Below are 21,471 nucleotides of genomic sequence, written 5' to 3'. Positions count from 1 at the left end.
TAGCAGTGAAGACACCCCAACACAGCAACTCAAGTTCAACCCCAGGTTCCCTTGTAGGCTTTAACTGCTAACAGGTTAAATGCCAAATTGCCATGTCTTCACTGCTATTTTAACCCAAGTTAGATAACCTAGTTACCATTTTCTGCAGTGTAGATATATGCACAGTGGGGCTCTGAGCCCTGTCTAGTGCCCTAGGAGCATCTGCAATATAAATAAATAAATAATGCCCCCTTAGTCCTGCCATGAATCCTCATTCATTTGAAGTGGCTTTGTCAGACATCTTGTGCATGATTTCAGGCTTGGACTGTAGAGAGAGAGAGACTTCTTTCCCCCCTCCTCCCAAATCCCTATTTCACTTGAGACTGCTGAATGTCAAACACATTTTGCAATAGTTTCTTCCCACTGTTCACACACACCTGTATTCTTTTCAGTCATTTTTGTAGAGATGTTTGTCCACTCTCTCAGGGCTTACTTTCCATATCTGAGACTGATCATACTGGGTACTCTGTTCATGTCAGACACCTTAACGGACACTTGGGAGCTTATGACGGTTTTGTGTGGGGAAGGCCTCTAAGTAGTAGTTTTTATTGTTTTTGTCTTTTTGGAAATGAGGCAAAAAATTGAAGTCTTACATGTTATCTAAAGCTGTATCTTGTTTTTAATTTAAGGTGCCACCTTGTGTGTCATCTGCCAAGACAGAAGCTCTTTACGTCAAACAATAGTCCGTTTAGAGCTGGAAGACGAGTGGCAGTTTCGTCTCCGAGATGAGTTTCAGACTGCCAACTGCATTGACGACAAACCACTCTATTTTCTCACTGGACGCCACATATAAACTTAATAGGAGATCAAATAACAAAGGAAAAGAAGAGAACTTGAGAGGTTTTTTTGTTTGGTTGGCTTTTGGGGGAAGGGGGGGGAATGAAGAGAAGAAACAACCAAAGTACAATCACTGTGGAGCAAAGTGCAACCACTATTTATCTAGTCTACTCTAAAGGATTCCCCAAAATTCTGAAGTAGGCTTTGTTTTTAGGCATATGTTTATCACTTCAGTTATGATTACAGGAGCTTGGATTCAAGTGAATTCCACGTTAGTCACAGTAAATGAAACTAACACCACAGCCTACCACCTGTCTCCTGTGATGTGGGAGGAGGACATATTTTGGTTGATGAAGAGTTCTCTTGGGTTTTTTTGTACTATGCTAAGCTAGGGGACGAAACTAACTTCAGCATCCACTAGCCTGAATGCATAACACCAGACTCACACCATTGAAGATAATATGCTGAGGAAACTCCTCCGTTTCTCTTCAGATCTGTACTTTGGTACAGTAATACTCAGGGGTTTGAAATTACAAAGTAACTTAGATATTTGTATTAAAAGTAGTCTTGTTCTCTCTCTGTGCAGTGTTACTTTAAAACTTGTAATTGTATATGTATTGAAACTGTGTCTTTGGCAAAATTTCCACAGGAGTTAGAAGTTTACTACTTAAACCTGAACAAATCAGTAAATGCTTGGCAGGCATGGAGCACGCAGGTTCTCCTAGTAACATTCTTTCACTCTCTTTAACAAAAATTCTGCTCCGCAATTAAAGAGTAACTGGCTGGCCAGCATAAAGAAGAGAAAAAGATTTCTTATGCACACTGTCCCTTCAGTTAGAGCAGTTAACCACCAGCAAAATGACTTCAGATTGTTATAGCCGTCAAAGGTTTTAAAAATTGTGAAACATCACCTTTTAGCGGGTACAATTTACTTGTACATCAAAAACTTTAAGTGTAGGTTTGATTGAATGCAGTTTGCTCCAAGTATCCTTCCTCATTCACCTGCAATAGTGCGTAGAGTCCTGAGGTGAGATTTTTGTTGTTGCTGCTGCTTTTGAAAACTTAGGTACCCTGCCCAGAAGTGAATCATAAAGTAGAAAGACAACGTTCAAGAATGTGGCAGCCGCTATGAACTGAATTTGATATATCTAAAGTGAGCTAAAATGGGGTGAGGCACAATGGTTTGGGGCTTTTCCGTAGCCCACTGAAAATCGCTTCACAAGTGAGCTTGAATCAATCCCAAGAGAATCTGCCCATAATCAAAAAGGTCTGTTTAAATACAGTACCTAGAACAGGTTGGTCCTTTCATTTTGAATATTAAACTTTTGTAAATACGGGCTGTAGTGATTATGCGTTGTTCTGGTTTAAAACACATTACTGTGTTCTCTTAAAATAATTGCTGTTCTGTTATAGAATTAACCTGGTGCACAAGCACTTGGTTTCAGGGTTAGAGGTGTTCACCAGTCTTACTAGTGCAGTTAACATTTTTAGAAGTATTCACGGTTTTATATTGGTTACTCAATTGAGATTTCCGTATTTTATAAAAGAGACCCTTCCCCCACACATTCTCCTCTCTCCACCTCCTTCGTTGGAAAAAAAAAAATGCAACCTCCTTTGCAAGCTGGTAAAAATCAATAATATTCCCTGCATTGTGTTTTTATGAAGTTCTTAACACATCCTTTATATGTGACCTGCAAGTCACCTGAGAAGGGCCTGCCAAAACTGCATTTTGAACAAAGTGTTAATCAAGCAGCTTTTTTACCTTGTGAAAAGACGAATGTTTACAGATAATGAAAAACATAATATATTAGACTGAAGCTAAAAAGGAAAATAATGGTTTGCAGATCTGTTGATTTTAATGTAGCTCAACTGTGAGGATGTCAATGTAACATATTTCAAATGAACAACCCTTTTCTTTTTCTCTAGATTTAAATTGTTTAATTGTCCTTCATACAGCCTTATGTTTTAAAATATATCTTCATTTTAATTTAGCAGGTGTGGGGCTACGCAGGTATACTCTGAAGCTTTTTGTTACACCTGAATGCATTTCAATACTTCTGGTTTGATGGGCTCAAGGCTGCTGGAATAACTTTTGAATTTTAGTTTGGGGTCAAAATTTTAGAAACGTTACCGGTATTCTGTAAGTCAGAGGATTTAAAATGTTCACAAGTGGGTTCCTTTATGTTTGTGTACTTGATGTTTGCACTAAGTTCTTAAAATTCCAGGTGCTAAGACTATTTTGATGATTATTTAGCCCTGTGGTAAAGTGGTGCGAAATTGTCCTGATGGTTGAGAACTAAATCAGAAAGCTAGTGTATCTGCCTTCCATTATCAAACAAGCAATTGGTTTCTATAACACTTTATTCTCCAGGGGAGAGGGAAGGTTTTTGGCAACACTTTCTTTTGAAGACTCTATCACTATAAATCTTTTCAAGCAGACTGACCCTGGATTCTTTTAAGTAAACTATAGCTCATAGTCCTTGAAGAGATGAGAAGGAGACCATACTTTGACATCAAGAGTACAACTGTTCTGTTTTGGTTTTAAGCCTCATCATCAAGGCCATTCTTATGAATGTATTAAATAGGCCAGCATAATATTTTACCTGTTGAAATGTGAAATCTGGACATGATTGACAGTTCACAGGTTAATACTGAATGTAAACTAAGATTTGAATGAAAATCATATTCAGATGCATCTTGCTGTAATTTATGCAATTGCTTTTTGTGACTTTTGGAAGGGGGTTAAAATGTTGCTTTCTTAGTGTAAAATTTTCTTAACCAAAACATGGTGAATTTAGCTTCACTAGTCCGTCTACCTCACATTTTATTGTTTATTAACTGAACTTGTCTGCAGTTGTGGTTACAATATGTTTATGATGTGCTTTCATTAAATTTGATGAACATATTAAATTGCCATTCAAGAGACTGCATTTTCTTTAGATTTGTTGCGTAACAGGATGGGTATTTAAATTTTGACTACAAGATGTCCCTGTTAGACTACCTTTTTAATATAATCTTAAATTCACGGCTATTGAGCTGTTGTGCCGTCAATAACTTACAGTATCTGAGCAGAGCACTCTCTTCCAAAAATGCCATAATCTTTCAGGCTTGGTAGTGATTGTGTTGCATAGTGCTAAAACTGGTAGGATATGGGGACGTTGATTCAGTTAAGCCATTTGTTGTAGTTCCTGTACTCTAAAATTACCTTCTTTGAAAATCTAAACAGCGTTAACCAGCACCTTCAGCATGGAGGAGTAAAAGTTTGCTGTGGGCCGGGACAGGACCTGTTTCAGAAGACTGACTATTCCTTCTGACAGGGGTAATGTAGCTTAGTGCCAGACAGGAATTCTTTGCTTGGACTTTCAAGTAGTTACAGTTCCATTAATTTTTACAATTGAAAGCAGTGGGTCACTATATTTTTAATTTATTCAGGGTGAGTCTCAAGTTAGTCCTCAGGAGGACAGTGTTCTACATAAAATCACACCAGAAAAGTTTTGTGGTCATTACTACCACATAGAGTTGCAAGATGAATTTTCCAAATGGGGTGGGACAAGTTGCCCAATTTATACTTGCTAGTAGCTAGTTTTACACACTCAGATATTCCTTTGGAAAGCAAGCACCATTAAAACAGCTTAAAACTAAGAATATATCACTCTGTAAAACAGTTACAGTTTAACCTCCCCCCCAAACATTAGAAACTCTTTAAAGTACCAACTGTCACTATCCCCATTTGGGCATAGGGCTTTTTTTACCCAGCTCACGCTGGCTACATTTCCAGTGCAGGAAAACACTGCTATCGTCACCCACAGTGAACTGCCACCTCCCAAGAATTTACAATCTCAAACATGCTCAGAAGGGGAAGTAAAGAAAGGATTGGTTTTTTAAACTAATCCTTATGCTCTCAGCTTTTGTACCTTATATTACCACCTCTCCCACATTGTCTTGTGTTGTTCCCATATGAATTACACATTAACCTTTATCCCAGCTCTTCCCTTTTGCTCACCCACCATACCATCACAGTCCATGTATTATGTAGCTAAAAATGTCAGTGATTGTTTCTGCTGAGGTCAGTTACCAGGAGCTCAGTGAATAATTTATCCTCATAACCAGGTCACTAATCTGGGTATGAGAAGGCATCTTACATGTCCTAGTTCCTTACTGGGGACTCTGAGAACCACACAGACTCGGTTTCTGATGAAGCAGAGCTTTTTCTGAAGCCCAGTGTCACCCACAATCGTGTTCACGCAGTTCCAGAGGTGGATCAAAGCTGACACACGGCTCACACTGGCAAGGCCCCTTTTCTCCAGCTTACCTCTGGGTCGCCAGCTTCTGTGACAGTAGTCAGTTGTGGTTCTCTTTTCTCACGCCCTTTCCTTTGCCTTTTTTGTTTTGCTCATGGGGGGATAGTAGCAAGCAGCTTCCCTTCTTTTCTTCTCTGGGACCGAGTATTCAGCACTACAGAGGCTGATGCCACAGCTTCCCCACTCCACTTCCTCCCCACTGAGCTCTTCAGTCTCCTTTCAGGATGGCAGAGCAGCCACACGAGCACAGGGCTAAGCCCAAACAGTGCACCGGCTGCAAGGCAACTTTAAACAGGCTCCACAGAGGGGAAATTATGCTCTGCCTGTTCTCAGCCAGCCTGACCCTAGCACTGCTTAGGGCACAGAGCACTGAAACAGACAGGCATGCTGGGTCTCATATACCACCCCCCGCCCCTCAAGAAGCTGTGACTCTACCACCGAAAAGCTTAACAAGGAGACAGAACAGAACCGGGAGCGGCTCTAAGCGTGAGGACGACTTCATTCAGTTGACCCAAGAGGTAATTCCTCAGGCCACTCACGGGCTGAGGGAAGGATCATTCCTAGGGACTTCATTTGAGGACTTAGGGTCTCTGGGGAAAGCAGCAGGGCTCACAATGAACCCCCCTTTCTCCAAGCTTGAGTCATGCAACTCTGGCAGTGAGTTCCCATACCCTGAGCTGGGGAGTGGGAGTCTATAAGGGATGACCTTGAGGAAAATGTACCTAGGGCTCAAAGCCCTGCACAAGGCAAACTGCAAAAGACACCACCCAGAGCATAGCTAGGTAGCCACACCTGCAAAGTGTCTTCCCCCCCCCCCAAAAAAAAGGGTCCAAAAGGGTTCATCCTTTGATCGACCCCTCCCCCTCCAGGAGTGTTATTAGACTCTGATTCTGAGCAGGACACAGACAAAATGCCCCCTGAGATGTTTGAAACCACTTGAAAAAAGACTATCCCTTATACAGCTCCAACCTGAGCAGGCCCCTGAGGACAACCCTCAAAGCAAATACCTTTGAGGCAGCAATTCCCCTTCACCTATCCTCTGAGATAATCGGGAGAAGAGGGAACCTCCTGAAAAAGGCAAATACAGTAACAAGCACGCTCAAATTCTACAAACTCCAGAAGACAAGAAATGCCATCACTGATGTGGCTACGGTCAATGCTGCAGTAGCATCTCTAGCAAGGGATATGGTTATTCCACCCAAAGGAGACTTCTTTCCCAAGTGTCCATCAGATAGGAAGGTGGAAGACACCCTCAGAAGGGACTTTGCTCAGAGTGGCTGAGACAGCATCAAGTCATGGCAGCCACTTGCCTTGTTTGAGCCCAATGACATGGGTGGAGAACCTTAAAGCCCTTAAGGTAGAAACCAAACCAATTAAGTCTATGTTTAAGAAAATCACCCTAGCAACAGCATTCATGGCAAATGCTTCAAGGGCATCCAGCTCCGTTGCCAGGAGACACACATGGCTTAATCCCTATAAAGTTGATACTCACTTCAAAGAGGTCCTGTGCTCCTCTAAATTAACAGGATCTCTCCTCTTCGGAGAAAAACTGGATAAGATTGTGGCTGAAAGTTAGGCTTAAACCAAACAATCCCTCCCTGATCCACTTAGCGAGCTAAGAAGGGAATACAAACTCACTTTGACAGAGATGCTCCTTTCAACTATTTTCCCCACCGAAGTTCTAGAGGAAAGATCACATGTCAAGGAAAAACCTTGGAAGCGAGCAGCAATTAGAAAACCTAGAAGATCATGCAACTTCCAAAAGCTCTTTATGATGAATGAATATGCTTTCGCCAGGACCAGAGCCTGGGAGGCAGGATTTCTTTTTTTCTGGATGAATGGTTTGCTTCAACCACAGATAGGGTGGGTGCGAGAGTCAGCATGTCAGGGATACTCTCGATCCAAGGGCTTCACCACGCTCCTCCTCCATCCAGTCATCTTCAGTCACCACCGATCTCACCAAGTACAAGCTATTCCAGGACGAGATCTCCCACATGGGAACAACAGGAGTTCCCCCAGAAGAGAATTTTTCAGTGTTTTACTCCATCTTCATTGTTCAGAAGTGCACTGGAGAAGTTCTCCACCTCCAAGGGTTGAACAAATGGATGAAGAAAACAAAGTTCCGGTTGGATATCCTACGTTCAGTAATGACATCCCAGTCTCAAGGGGACTTCCTTACCTCAGTGATCTTGGAAGAGACATTTGTCACATTCCAGTGTTCGCCTGCTACCGCAAGCTTCTGAGATTAGTTTACAGCATGAATCGCTATCAGTACTCAACTCTCCCCGCCTCTCATTCTGAAAATGCTGGTGATGATCCCAGCCAGACTCCGGTCCCAGGGCATTTACCTGTATCCTTTTTTGGACAACACCTTAATCAGAGCCTTATCCCAGGCTGTAGGGCATGGCCCCAAGACTTGGAATGTGGAGCTCCTGTAAATGCACAATTCATAATAAACACAAAGAATAGTTCCTTGAACCCCTCGACAAGGATCATGCACCTGGGTTTAGAGAGACATATCGATCCCTCAGTAGACAGCTTCCAGAAGATTCAGAATCTGATATCCATGCTGGTCAAGCGCAGGAGCCCAACCATTGCTCATTGCTGGACCTCCTGGTCTCATGCACAGGGGTCACTCCAAGGGTGAGATTCCACATCAGGTGCCTTTAGGTTTTTCTTGTGAAAATATGGGACCACTCCCTGGAGTGCAGGCAACTTCAGGTACATATCCCGAAACAGGTTCTTAACTCACTGAGATAGTGGACAGTCTGGAAAATTAGCCACAGGGGTCTTTCTATATGCTTTCTGGAACTCAGGGTTCTCACCGATTCCAGCCTGATGGGAAGCATACCTGGATCCCAAAACGGTACAGGGCATCTGGAGCCCGGGGGAAAAGGGACCACAGCATTGATCTCTTGGAACTTAGGGCAGCCAAACAAGCTCTTCCAAGATTCCAGAGCCCCCTAAAAGAAAATGTCAGGACAATGGCTGCATACATAAACAACCATGGAGGGATAAGGAGCACAGCTCTACATGGAGGAACAATGGAAATAATGTAATAGGCAGAAACAACTCTCCCCAAAGGCAATCCACATAAAAGGAGAACTGAACCAAAAGGCAGACTGGCTTAGCCAGTGCAACATCAGCAACTCAGCATAGTACCTAAACCAGAAAGTCTTCAACCTGATCTTGCAGATGTTCAGTCCTCTATCAGTCCATCCATTTCCCAATCACAAGAATACAAAGCCATCAAAATACTTCACCAGGGAAGCAGACCACAAGTTATGGGGGCAAATGTTTTGTCAAACAGATGGTCAGAAGTCCTGCTATATGCATTGCCACCCTTTCCTCGGAAGGAAAATGATCCAAAAAAGGGTGAGAGGAAGCAAAAAAAGTGATAGTGTTAACTCTGCACCGGCCAAAAAGACAGTCTCTCTTACCTGACAGAACTATAGCTGAAACCACCTTTGCAGCTACTGGTGAGGTCCTGGTTGAGAACCTTCTGGTATCCAGATGCCTCAGAGAAGTCAGACTGGCCCGATCAGTAGTCATCTTCCCTAAATAGGATCTACCACTCATGCTGAAAGCCCTAAGCACTAATCCTTTATTAGAAAGCCTGACTTCTGTATCACCATTTTACCACTCCATCCAACCTGTTTTCTGGTGGCCATTACATCTGCCAGATGAGTTTTAGAACTGTCAGAGTTCTCTCTGCAGGAACCTTACTCCCAGTTTCGGTTGACACGGTAGTGCTAAGGACTCCAGAACATTGTTGCCAATGGTGAATTCTCCTTTCCATGTCTCGCAAGAGACAGTCCTCTCTTCATTCTATCCAAAGCCACAGCACCTGATCAAGAAAGTGTGGCACACATTAGATGTCAGAAGAACACTGAAGATTTACATCAAGCACACAGGATCTACAAGGAGGTCAGGTGCCCTCTTTGTCTTCTTCCATCTGAAGTGTCAAGGACTCCATCTCCAAGCTCTTTTTTGCTATATAGATCAGACTATGGTTGAGGGCACACTCCTGTCCCAGAAGGAATCAAGGCACACTCCACAAGATCCATGGTGACCTTGTGGGTCAAAAGAATATGTACTTCCACCACAGAGATCTGCAAAGTAGCAACATGATCACTGGCTAAAACCTTTATCAGACACTTTATTGGACTTTGTCTTCCACAGAGGTCTCCTTCCACAGAAAGCTGCTGTATGAGATTATCCAGTAATACCACCTTGCCTTTTGAGCAATTCTGTAAAAGGGAGGGTTTTTCCCTTTTTCCTTCTGTCTGTTCTCTTATCTTTCCCTACATCTTATGTGTAGCAAAATTGTGGGATACAAACTGCAGAATGGAAAATCCTTATCTGATCATTTCGTTTACGAAGAGGTATTAAACTCAAATAGTTTGATATTCCAAAACTGATTTTTTTTGGCCAATACACTATTCAGCAAAAAAAAAATAAAATAAATAAAATTCACCCAACTCTAGTCTCACTACTGGTAAAGAAAACAGCTTTTCTCAGCTGCTAGCTGAGACTGCATTCAAATGAGCTGAAGCCACAGTGCTGGGAAGCTTATCCTGTTGACCACCTCTGGATAAGAGCATACAATAAAATAAAGAATTTATTTGCTGGAAAAGTTTAGGTTTTCTAAAGAGGACTTAAAGAGATAAAATTAATAACTGCCCACTTTTATGACACAGACATTAGACCACCACAGCTACTACTACAGTATATGCTCCAAAAATGAATTATGGCATCGGGAACTATTCCTTAGGAAGTGTGAGGCTTTGTTGTACTGAAGATTGTTTTAAATCAGGACTTTTCTTTTGGATGTTAATCTGATTAATGTTTCACCATTGAACATTTCCTTTGCAGGAACAAAGACTACTTTTTCACTCTGTTAGCGTCACTTAAGAAAAAAAGCTATCAAGTACTTTATTTTTTAATCTACATTATATACAGATAGAGAAAGGCCACAGCAGTTTTTCACCATATAAACCCTTTTAAAGTGAAGGGCTTTATGAAGGAGATACAAAGTGAAGTTCACTAATAAAGGCATATACCCAGTTCAGCATTTTTGGGAAAAAAGGTGAAGCATATACCTGTTTATATTTTGCAAATTCATCTTTCACAAACTACTGCTAAATATCCCCTTTGCAAAATGTGTAACTTCCTTATTCTTCATATAATTGAGAAATCAGGTTAATTAATCTTTGTTATTCATATTAATGCATAGTAGAACAACCATGTAATTAATTTGTCAAGTCTATCACCTATAAATAGTGCACTGTAGTATTTGTTATTTAAGTTCTAATTGAGCAGAGTTTTAAAGTTTGAGAAATGATCTTTTATATACCTTACTAAACATCTAGAACTGGTAAAGTACTAAAGATTACAGTGCCAAGCAACACTGGTATATCACCACATTAAGAACTTCAGTATGTACTCAGCGAGACCATAGTCCTTGAATTAGTTTACAGTCCACTATGAACAATATCTCTGCATGTAAACATGACTAATTAGAGATAAAAATACATCATAAACTTCTGTAAAAGATAACAAAATATCTTCTTTAAAAAAGAGTTAGACTATTACTGCACAATTTACAATTTTAATAAAATAGTACAACCTTTTTTAGTTGTTACCAGTCCTGAGTTCATTGTAATAATAATAAAATATATATATATATATATGGCCCTAGCTCCTGGTCAGGGCTGAACTCAATCAGTACTTGTTAGCAGAAGTCTCCCACTACTTGTGCTGAAAGAATTCCACTAAGTATGATACTGTCCATTGAGAAAGTTATATACCAGGAACTGGCCAGTGCCACAGTACTGCGTTGCAAAGAGTTTTCCATCAGGAGTGGGATCAGAAAAAGCAATTTCTTCTTTCTTCAAGTATGAGCCATATATAAAATTACTCCTGTTTAAAAAAAAGTAAAATTGGTTAATTTCCATGAAGTGATAATGCGAAAGTATATTTTTGTATCTTGAAAGATCCCTTTCTTCAATTATTTTTCAGGTGAGCTGATCCTTATAATGGGTCTTCACTCTCCATGGAGCTTTAGGGGCAAAATCAGACCTGTCTGTCACTGGGTGGGTGTTAAACCTCTTTCCCTGAACAGTCAGCCAAACTTTCCTAATATGTTTTAAAGTATTTATGGGAGGATGGCTATAGCCATCAAATAGAGAATTCATCCTCTACGTTGTATGCAATATATGCACGTGTGCTACAGTATAAATTCTGTATTTTATAGCTAAAGCCTCTTCTCTCCCCTTGGCCCATCTGCATAATCTGAGTAAACAGCCATTGAGATTCCAATTTACCAAAAAAAATAGGCAGGATCAGTTGCACAGAACAAAAGAAGAAAGCTTTCTTTCAGGTAAGAAACCAAGTTCTCCCATTCTTCATATTGATCCTCACAGTCCTTTACACAGAGGGAATTAATTTGGAGCTCAAAAAATGATTTCAACGTGAGATATGTAGAAGAGCAGTCGGAGTTCAATATAATGGCACAGCATGAAGTACCTTCCGCTAAAGGTATTGTGAGAGTCTTGGATGTCTACTTTTTAAATGTACAGCAAATGAGGAAGTTGCAGATGACACTAAACTGGGAGGAGAGGTAGATACGCTGGAGGGTAGGGATAGGATACAGAGGGACCTAGACAAATTGGAGGATTGGGCCAAAAGAAATCTGATGAGGTTCAACAAGGACAAGTGCAGAGTCCTGCACTTAGGACGGAAGAATCCCATGTACCGCTACAGACTAGGGACCAAATGGCAAGGCAGCAGTTCTGCAGAAAAGGACCCAGGGATTACAGTGGACGAGAAGCTGGATATGAGTCAGTGTGCCCTTGTTCCCAAGAAGGCCAATGGCATTTTGGGATGTATAAGTAGGGGCATTGCCAGCAGATCAAGGGACGAGATCGTTCCCCTCTATTCGACACTGGTGAGGCCTCATCTGGAGTACTGTGTCCTGTTTTGGGCCCCACACTACAAGAAGAATGTGGAAAAATTGGAAAGAGTCCACCGGAGGGCAACAAAAATGATTAGGGGACTGGAACACATGAGTTATGACAAGAGGCTGAGGGAACTGGGGATGTTTAGTCTACAGAAGAGAAGAATGAGGGGGGATTTGATAGCTGCTTTCACCTACCTGAAAGGGGGTTCCAAAGAGGATGGTTCTAGACTGTTCTCAGTGGTAGCAGATGACAGAATAAGGAGCAATGGTCTCAAGTTGCAGTGGGGGAGGTTTAGGTTGGATATTAGGAAAAACTTTTTCACTAGGAGGGTGGTGAATCACTGGAATATGTTACCTAGGGAGGTGGTGGAATCTCCTTCCTTAGAAGTTTTTAAGGTCAGGCTTGACAAAGCCCTGGCTGGGATGATTTAGTTGGGGATTGGCATTCTTTGAGCAGGGGGTTGGACTAGATGACCTCCTGAGGTCCGTTCCAACCCTGATATTCTATGATTCTACTCACCTTGTTCAGTAACGATGGTTCTTCGAGATGCGTGTCCCTATGGGTGCTCCACTTTAGGTGTCTGTGTGCCCCGGCACCTCTAATCAGAGATTTTTGGTAGCAGTGTCCTGTTGAGCCCGCTCATGTGCTCTCCCTCCCACAAGGCTATTTAGCACTGCACGGGCCAACTCCCCTCACTTCCTTCTCTACCACAGAGCCCTATAGAGAACTCCGAAGTAGAGGGGAGGAGGGCGGGTTGTGGAGCACCAACAGGGACACACATCTCGAAGAACCATCGTTACTGCACAAGATGAGTAACTTCCTCTTCTTCTTTGAGTAGTGTCCCTGTGGGTGCTCCACTTTAGGTGACTCCGGAGCAGTACCCACCACTGGAGGCTGGGACTTCGGAGCGGAGTCTTTCACTACAGAGAGTACTGTGGAGTCGAAGATTGTGTCAGCAGCCAACTCTTCAGTGATCGCATAATGTTCTGCGATCGTATGGACAGAGGCCCCAATCATTGCTCTATAGATTCGGGAGATAGGGGTATCCCTATGGAATGTGACTGAGGTAGGAACTGATCTCATGGAGTGCGTATGGACAAAAGCAAGTTGCACCTTTGCTAAGTGATTGATGCAACTAGAGACCCATTTGGATAGTCTTTGAGGAGATATCACAGAGCTCTTGGATCTTTCTGTGGACAAAGGGAAGAGTTTAGGGGATTTTCTGAAGTCCTTAGTCCTGTCTAAGTAGGATGCTAATGTCCTTCTAATATCTAGCATATGCACAATTGTCTCCCAGTTGTCACAATGTGGTTTTGGGAAAAAATAGGTAGATGGATCTGTTGATTCATATGGAAAGTGCAGAAAAAGTAGGGAGAAACTTGGGATATGGCCTTAGAGTTATTTTTATTTATTTATTTTAAAGACAAAGGCCGTGAATGATGGGTGTGCCATCAGGGCTGCTATTTCTCCTATGTGCCTAGCTGAGGTGATGGCAATTAGAATGCTGTCATCATGGACAGGTAAAAGAGAGAACAAGTTGCCCTGGACTCGGAGGGAGGTCTAGTCCAAGCCCTGAGAACTAGATTAAAGTCCCAGGCTAGAGCAGGTGGTGTCACATGAGGGAATATGAGGTGTCACATAAGTCCCAATGAGGTGTCACATGAGGTGTCACATAAGTCCCAATGCCCTTAAAGAGTCAATACATTAGTGGTTGAGCAAACTCCAAGTGGGAAGCCATTTTCACCATGAGCTGTACCTTAAAGGGAGCTGAGTGAGAGTTTAAAATGTAGTGCAAAATCGGAGGGAGGAAAGATGAAGTTGGGTCTGTCCGTTTGGAAGGGTACAAACTTGGGGTCATTTCCATTTTGTAGATATGTATGTGGAGTTGTCAACTTGTGTTGCAACATGTGTTTCAGCTTGTCAGAGCATTCTGCTTCTAAGCTTTGGAACAAAGAAAGATCCAAGCCTGGAGGCGGAGGACCCATGGGTTGGGGTGAAGGGTCAGCCCATTGTTTTGAGAGAGCAGGTGAGGAATGGGCTGACGTCAGAGGAACAGGAGGGCATACTGCCATCTGCATCAGGAAAGGGAGCCAGACTTGTCATAGTCAAGAGGGGCAATCACAATAACTCTTGCTTTGTTTTGTTGAATTTTCAACAGAATCTTGGATAGGGTAGGAAACTGGGAGAAGACATACAAGTGGGCCCTGGCCGCTGGGAAGATGAGGGCAACTGCCAGTGAATGTTTCCCCAAAGGGTGGCTATATCTTCAAGCACCTGTGAATTCAGTATACACTCATTGTCGTGAGAAAATTCCAACTGAGACTGTTCATTATCCCATTCTATATCCCTTGTAGACAGACAGCTGAGATGAGCACATTGTGCTTGGTGCATCAGTTCCAAAGTTTGAATGCGGTCTTGCAGAGGGAGGGAGATCTGGCAGCTCCTTTGCAGTTTATACAAAACATACAGGTCACATTAAGTCCATCGTAACCTTTGTGGGTGTTGTTTTTGATAAAAGGCAGAGTTTGTTCACAGGCACTCCTGACAGCCCCTAACCCCAAAAGGAGTGATATGGAAGGTCATTCTGTGGAAGGCCATTTGTCCTGAACCTTGCTGTTGTGTCCCAGGGTGGTGAACGTGGGTAGTGAGGGGAGCGCTCTCGCTTGTACTGCATCAGGTTGGTGCTGATCAAGTCCAGTCACTGTACTGGAGTTAGTATGCCACTACAATGAAGTGTATCTTGGAGACGACCATGCGTGGAGCAGTCTGTACCTATAATGATCCTGCCCCAAAGGTAAGCAGTAGGAAATCTCCTGTACGATGGTTGTATTGAAATATGAAAGTAGGCACCCTGTAAGTTCAGGGCTAGAAATCAATCTCTTTGCTCTAGAGCTGGTCCTAACTGCTGTGAAGTAAGGTAAGGTGACTTCTGAGTGGTGTGACAGGTGTATAGATGGCAGCTGATGCTGTAAGGTATTGTTCAGGCCCCCAACCAGCTCAAAGTGCTTATAAGAGGCAATTTGAGAGGTCATGGACTGGGGTGCAGACTGTTCTCAGTTTTGAGCCCTGGGCCTCTTACACGGTGGCTCATAACAGCACAGAGATGGTGATTATTGAGAAGATTGTGATCTATGGTGTGGTTGAGAGGTACATCTCTTCTGTTCCACAGTGTGGATTCCTAAGGAGTGTAGTGTAGTCCAAGAACCCTTCAGGATGTGGAGAGAAAATCTGTCTTCTCCGCAAAGAGTTTGGCCCTTCAAATTGGAAGTCTGTAGCTCTCTGGGCAATCTAGAGAGGTATAGCGAACCCACAGCACACCTCAGTACCATGGTCATGGAGACTGGGCAGGCAGCTGTAACAGCTACATCCAGTGGTGTCTCTAGGACCGGTCTGGCTATTAACTGACCTTCTCTAAGAATGGTCTGAATCTTCTTTTTGTGTTTCCAGTAATGTTTCAGAAACATTCTGGGTTTCCCAAGATTAACAAAATTGTTTTGGCCATGACAGTATGGTAATTTAGGACTCTAAACAGCATTGTTGATGAATATGCCATCTTGCGAAGCCTGATCATATGGAGTTGACTTGGCATTATGTTGCTTGCTTCACGCATTAACCACATCCACTATGATGGAGTTGGGTTGCGGATGTTGAAAACAAAGTCTGCCTCTTTGGGTAGAGGTGTAGGGTTGTTTTTGTTTACACTCTGTTGCTGGTTGGTGTGATGGAAGCTGGCTCTGCCAGATGATTTTGGTAGGATCTAGAATCAGCTCATTAATTGGGAGGACAGTTCTAGATGAGAAGGTAGTGGGCAGAATTTCCACCAACTTGTGATGTGTATCCCCCATCTCCTGTAAGGGAATCTGCAGCTCGTCTGCCACTCTCTTGGTAAGATCCAGAAAGTTCTTAAATCTTCACCTAGTGATGAAGGGTGGGCAGCACAGTCTCATCTGGGAGAGATGAGGAGAAGTGTGCTGAAGAGATAGCTTCCTCTTCAGGTGTGGGGTTTGTTTATTTTTCTCCTTCCTCCTTCTTTCCTGTTCTGAAAAAGCTTTCTCCTGTCCTGGCTCAGGTGCCAGGCTGTAGCAAACCATCTGATGTCTCTCAGGGAGAGTCCACCAGAGACGGTTGTGCCATGTGTGTGTATATATTGGTGGTGTGTGTGTATATATTGCTTGGGAGGGAGACGCAGGAAGGCAGGCATGGGTGGTTGGCGTGATGGAATTGGGGATGACCCTTGCAGTGTGGTGGTGGGCCACCATGAGGGGCCAAGGAATGATCTTCTCCTGGCCAGTATCAGATTTGTCAGTGGGTAAGGCTGCCGCTGACTGAGGTATTGGCAATATACAGCCCAGTGCTAAGAGCAACTCTGGGTGCTGGGATGTGCTCGATACCAGGGTCCTGGTACCAAGTAATGGGCATTGTGGTTCTTCCCCAATCATCAGGTCTCCAGGGTACCAGAGCTCATGCAGTACCATGAGTTCATTTGGTAAAACAGAGGAGGGGCCGTGGTACATTGTCAGTACCGATAGTCGGGCAGAGCACTCCCTAAATGAGAGTTTTGTCCAGTTCAAAAAGTTTGTTAGTGCCACTTTTTAGAGACGGTATGGTAATTGTCTCTCCCTGAGTACTGAGGCCACAGGTCTCCAGAGTATCAGGGTACCTGGGTTACCATGGGCTCATCCGGAACCCCAGAGGAGTGTCTGTAGTTGGTATCAATGGTTGGGAAGGTGCAGAACACTTCTTAGATAGGAGTTTTGTTGCATCTGGTACTAAAGGGTTTCTCCATGCCACTCTTTTAGAGATTGTACGGTAACTGTCCCCTCTCTTTAGGAAACACTTAGGGGACAGTACGGTGGAAGCCTCTAGTGTCTCAGTGCGAAGCAGAGCTGACAGCAGGGCTTCTGTGTGTCACTCCTATAGAGATGGTACGGTAACTGTGCCCTCTCCTTGCAGTAGTTGCCCAGAGCAGCGCAGAAGCCCCTTGTCAATGGGAGAGCAGAGCTCAGAGCAGGAAGCCCCTTCTCAGGTTTCAGTTTCCAGGGCTGAGCTCACAGCAGGAGGTTCCTGTGCTGGTATTGTCCTACTGAGATGGCCTGGCGCACTGGGGAACACTCCTCTGGCTGGCCAGTTGCTCGGGGGTCAGTGCCGAGATGGCCGCACTGGGGAACACTCCTCTGGCTGGCCAGTTGCTCGGAGGAGCCTTTCCAGGGGGAGTCTGCTGGTGGCTTCTTCTCTCTCTCTCGTCCCTCCTCTTCACCACTGGACCCCTTTTGAAGTGAAGGCTCCAGGGATGATCCGGGGTCAACACCCACCAGAGTCCCCTGCAGACTGAAGTGTTTTCTCTACAGGGAGGAATTTTTACTTCAGTTCCCAGCTCCTGTGAGGCTGCAGTTTTAGGTGTGTCAGGTAAAGCACTTCTGAGAGGGTCTCCCAAGCACCGAGAGTGTCTGGCCCTTACAGGAATTGACTCCTGGCAAGAGAGGCACTGCTTGGAGCGGAGAGAGCCAGGCAAGCCCCTGGGCAGGGGGCTGTCATCCTCTAGCAGGGAGGAATATGCAGAAGAACATAGTCTTTACTTTTTTTTTTTTAAACTGAAAAAGAAATAATTATGAGTCTACTAGATGCCGGGGGGGAGGGAATGCCCCCAGACAGGGAAGGAAAGTTAAGTTCTTTTCCCTATTCTCTTTTCTTTTTAAAACCAAAGGACTAAAATAAAATAAAATTAAAAACACAACTAAACACTAGCCTGAGTACTTTTAGGGAGAACAAAGGTGACAAAACAAGGTGGGGGTTCGCCCATGCAGTGCTAAATAGCCTCAGGCAGACCATGAGGGAGGAAGAGCACATGCGGGGGCTCCATGAGACACTGCTACCAAAAATCTCCAATTAGAGGTGCAGGGGCACACATAAAGACATTACTTGAAGTAGTAGTACTGATTACCAGGTGCAGGGCTGGCACCCACCAGCAGCTCCCCACGCCCCCACTCGCCTCCGCCTCCACTCCGTCTCCTCCCATGAGTGTGCTGCCACCGCTCCACTTCTCCCCTCCCAGGCTTGCCAGCAAACCTGGGAGGGAGGGGGGAGAAGTGAAGTGGCGGTGTGCTCAAGGGAGCAGGCAGAGCAGAGGTGAGCTAGTGCGAGGGGACTGCAGGAAGTAACGGGGGGGGGGGGGGGACGACACATTCAGAGGAACCGCTCCCCGCCTCAGCAAACCTCTGCTCCGCCAGCTCCTCCAAGGCCGCTGCTGCCGATCCTCTTCTCCCCCATCCCTCCCAGGTGCAGCAAGCCTGGGAGGGAGGGGTAGGAGGGGAAATGCAGCGTGCCAGGGGGAGGAGGTGGCGGAGCAGAGGTTTGCTGGGGTGGGGAGCGGTTCCTCTGAATGTGGGGCCAGGGGTGGGTGCAAAAAAAAAAAAAGGGGGGGGGGACCGAAAGCCGGCCCTGACCAGGTGCCTGCCTTGCATATTTCCTCTTAAATTACCACTTGGGCCACAAAGCTATTAATTCAGTGGAGCTCTCAGAGGACAGAGGAGTTCTAATATTCCCTACAGCCATCTTTTTCCCCCCAGCAGCTAGATAAAAATAAAAATCAAATTCTGCCAAGTCTATCATTTTGATGGATAATATCTAAAACAGAAATTGAGTGGAGTCAGACTATTATTTAGTTACAGTAGATGCTGAAATTCAAAAAGTTAAAGCTTTATAACCATTAAAGCATCAATTGACAAAAATATACAAAGTAAATATCCTTAAATTCTAAATGGTCATGCCACTTTTTTTTTTTTAAACTTTTCCTATCTGTAATTTTTGATTATCAGTACAATTTTGTCAGTCTATGCACAGTAAAAAAAATCTACGTTTACTGACATTTACCAATAAAAATCGAATCCTTCCAAGCCTAGTGAGAGGATTTTTGTTTGTAGGAGGAAGATAGTCTGACTTCATATATGTCTTGAGGGGTCTGTGGACATAGATGGTGCTACCAGGTTTTCACAGAAGGCACTCTGTTAGGAAAAGAATGAAGCCAAGGCAGTTTCTTACGATGTGTAAAAAGGTAGTGTTTAATTTCTGAATAAAAACCAAATCTGGGTCAAGTACTACTTTAACTGCAGAATCCTAGCATTGTCTTCTGTACCAGTACAGCTTTCAGAAATATGACCTATAACTTTACATGCAAGTCAGTGAGTCCTTAAGAAGGTGTTTGATAAGAGGGTCAAACTATCATGTAATCCTACAATGGAGGTCTTTGGCTGTTAGGTAGAGATGATGCTCTGAGAAACAGACATCAGGATAAAAGTAGATCTTGCCTGCTTTACAAACAACATGGCTGAGCAACATACGTTCAAGATGTTTACCATTAAAGGCAATATGAAGGGAGAAAAATTGGGTCTGTGTCCTTTTGTTCATATATGAAGTATAAAAGTGGGTCAAAAGGATTATACTCTCCTTGACTTTTACCATAAGTATCAGGTTTTCACTCCTGCTTTGCTTGGGGTCTCCTTGTAGGGCCCAGGATTCTAGATTTGGAGCTCTCAAAGACCTTAACTGAAAGGTAGGACCTGAAACAGTTAAACCCACAAAACAAAACCCCACTCTCTTTTGTAAAAAAGAAACATCAAGGGGCTAGCCTGCAAGAATTCCAGAATCTGATGGATGTTTGCCGATCTGGACAGGGTCTGTTTATCAAAAATTATATTTCAACCAAATAGACTTGTGGCTGTGGATGAAGAACCTTTTGAGTGGGGGGGGGGAGGGAAGGGGGAGAGAGAGAGTATGTGTGTAAAAAAAAAAAAAAAAAACCCCACACAAAACTGCCCAAAAATGCTGCTAATAATATTTTACTCTGAAGGAAGGCTAGCAGTTACTTTCTCACTACTGCATTTAAGACCATGTTTTCTAGCTAGGAATGGAGGGAGGCTCCTAGAGATCTTACGCAGATTTTCATCTTCTTGTTTTAAGAGCACATATCTGCTGGGGAGTCTGTTGAAGCTAGAATGACTCTAGTGAAACAGGTAACCAATGCTAAATTCAAGCCCTGCTGAGGATACTTCCATTATTTTAGATCAGGATCTATTCAGCTGTCAAAAGGGCCTTTTACAGCAAGATAACTGTCTTTAATTAAGGAACATTTAGATTTTTAGTGAGCTGCTACGTAAAGTGAGGAAAAATTCCTTGGTGGACTGATGAAAATCATTTACAGGGTTTTTTTTGCTGCTTTCTCTCTCTAGCATCTCCTGCATTTTGCTTATCACGTGTCACTCAAGAGGAAGGATGGTCTCGAGCAATTCTGAAAAGCAACTATTTTTAGATTTTTACTTCCTCATGTTGCAATTCAGAAATTGTTGTTAGTTTGTTTTTTAAGAGACCTCTGCTCCAAAGAGACTTTTTTTTTTTTTTTTTTAAGTTAAGGAGGGGCAAGGAGTTCAGGTGCTTGGCCCAAGGAGGAAGATCCCTAGGTTCAACAGAGAATGCATCCCTAAATTAAAAAAGGGAGGAACTGGTGTCCATGGCAGTAAACTGGTCTTCCAATCAAAGGGGACATTGCAACTGTCAATGTCTATGGGGACCGTGCTACACAAAGTTGTGGGAGCCCCATACATAAGAAAGCTTACTACTGGAAATGCTGGTGCAGTCAGCAACAAAGCATTACACTCCACAATTATTTTGTCAGGTTGCTGTGAGAATGGCTGTTGAGCTCAACTCTCCACTCACCCTGGACCCAGTTAGAGACTTCTGCTTTCTGCCTGTCAGAGCTTTCTACCTGAAAGCAGAAAATGTAAAAGCTCCCTTTCAATGAAGATCTGGACAAGAAATTGCAAGCAGCATTTTCTGATTCTTTTAGATTTCTCTGATGTTTACCTCAAACAGAAGAGCCTACTGCAGAAGGATTTGAACTCAAAGGGTCTCTAAAAATAGCATAAAAAACAAATCATCAAATTTAGGTGTTAGCTTGAAGACATCAACTTTAAAGCAATTTCCAGCTTTAGAAAAAAAATTAATACAGAAGTTCTGAAAACAAATGTTCTACAAAGGGAGCTCAGAGCCCACTGTGGGGCGAAAGGGGCAGGGGTGGGGGGGAGTGAACAAACTGATTGGTTCTTTGCTGGGGATGATGGGGAGAGGTGGCCTTCCTTCCTGATAGACTGGCAGTTGAACACACCTAAACTCCATAGAAACTAAAATCTACTGTAAGGCTCACTGGACCTGAATGGGGTGAAAAAAAAGTCAGATTCAGACTAATGTTGAAGAACACTACTTAAGGAGAGGTATAGGCAGGTAAGAAGAATACAATAGGTAGCCCTGTGGTTTTGTGCCTGTTAATGTCCCCTTTTCCTGTTCCCAAAAATCCAGGAGATGTAACTAATAGATTAGGTAACATAATGAAGAATACAATT

The 21,471-nt window shown here is 43.4% G+C and overlaps 2 protein-coding genes across 11 annotated transcripts in view; one reads left to right on the top strand and one right to left on the bottom strand.

The window, feature by feature from the left end:
* GREB1L (GREB1 like retinoic acid receptor coactivator) overlaps nt 1–3,726 on the top strand; it is a 221,783-nt gene extending 218,057 nt beyond the window's left edge. For all 4 annotated transcript variants that reach the window (XM_073331425.2, XM_073331423.2, XM_073331426.2 and 1 more), the window contains one exon: nt 669–3,726. In XM_073331425.2, coding sequence (XP_073187526.2) covers nt 669–832 — 164 coding nt within the window. In that variant the 3' untranslated portion in view covers nt 833–3,726. The remainder of the gene's footprint in view (nt 1–668) is intronic.
* Nucleotides 3,727–10,027: 6,301 nt separating this feature from the next.
* Nucleotides 10,028–21,471, bottom strand: part of ESCO1 (establishment of sister chromatid cohesion N-acetyltransferase 1) — a 65,884-nt gene continuing 54,440 nt past the window's right edge. For 5 of the 7 annotated variants that reach the window (XM_073331416.2, XM_073331415.2, XM_073331414.2 and 2 more), the window contains one exon: nt 10,028–11,039. In XM_073331416.2, the coding sequence (XP_073187517.2) occupies nt 10,892–11,039 (148 nt within the window). In that variant the 3' untranslated portion in view covers nt 10,028–10,891. Of the gene's footprint in view, nt 11,040–11,812; nt 13,270–18,949; nt 19,081–21,471 lie in introns of those variants that run through there. The other 2 variants (XR_012157246.2, XM_073331417.2) reach the window with 2 other exon arrangements.

The sequence above is a fragment of the Lepidochelys kempii genome, chromosome 2 (assembly GCF_965140285.1).
Source record: "Lepidochelys kempii isolate rLepKem1 chromosome 2, rLepKem1.hap1, whole genome shotgun sequence".
Lineage (NCBI taxonomy): Eukaryota > Metazoa > Chordata > Testudines > Cheloniidae > Lepidochelys > Lepidochelys kempii.
The sequence above is the reverse complement of the archived record's forward strand: the minus strand, read 5'-3'. Positions and strand labels throughout refer to the sequence as shown.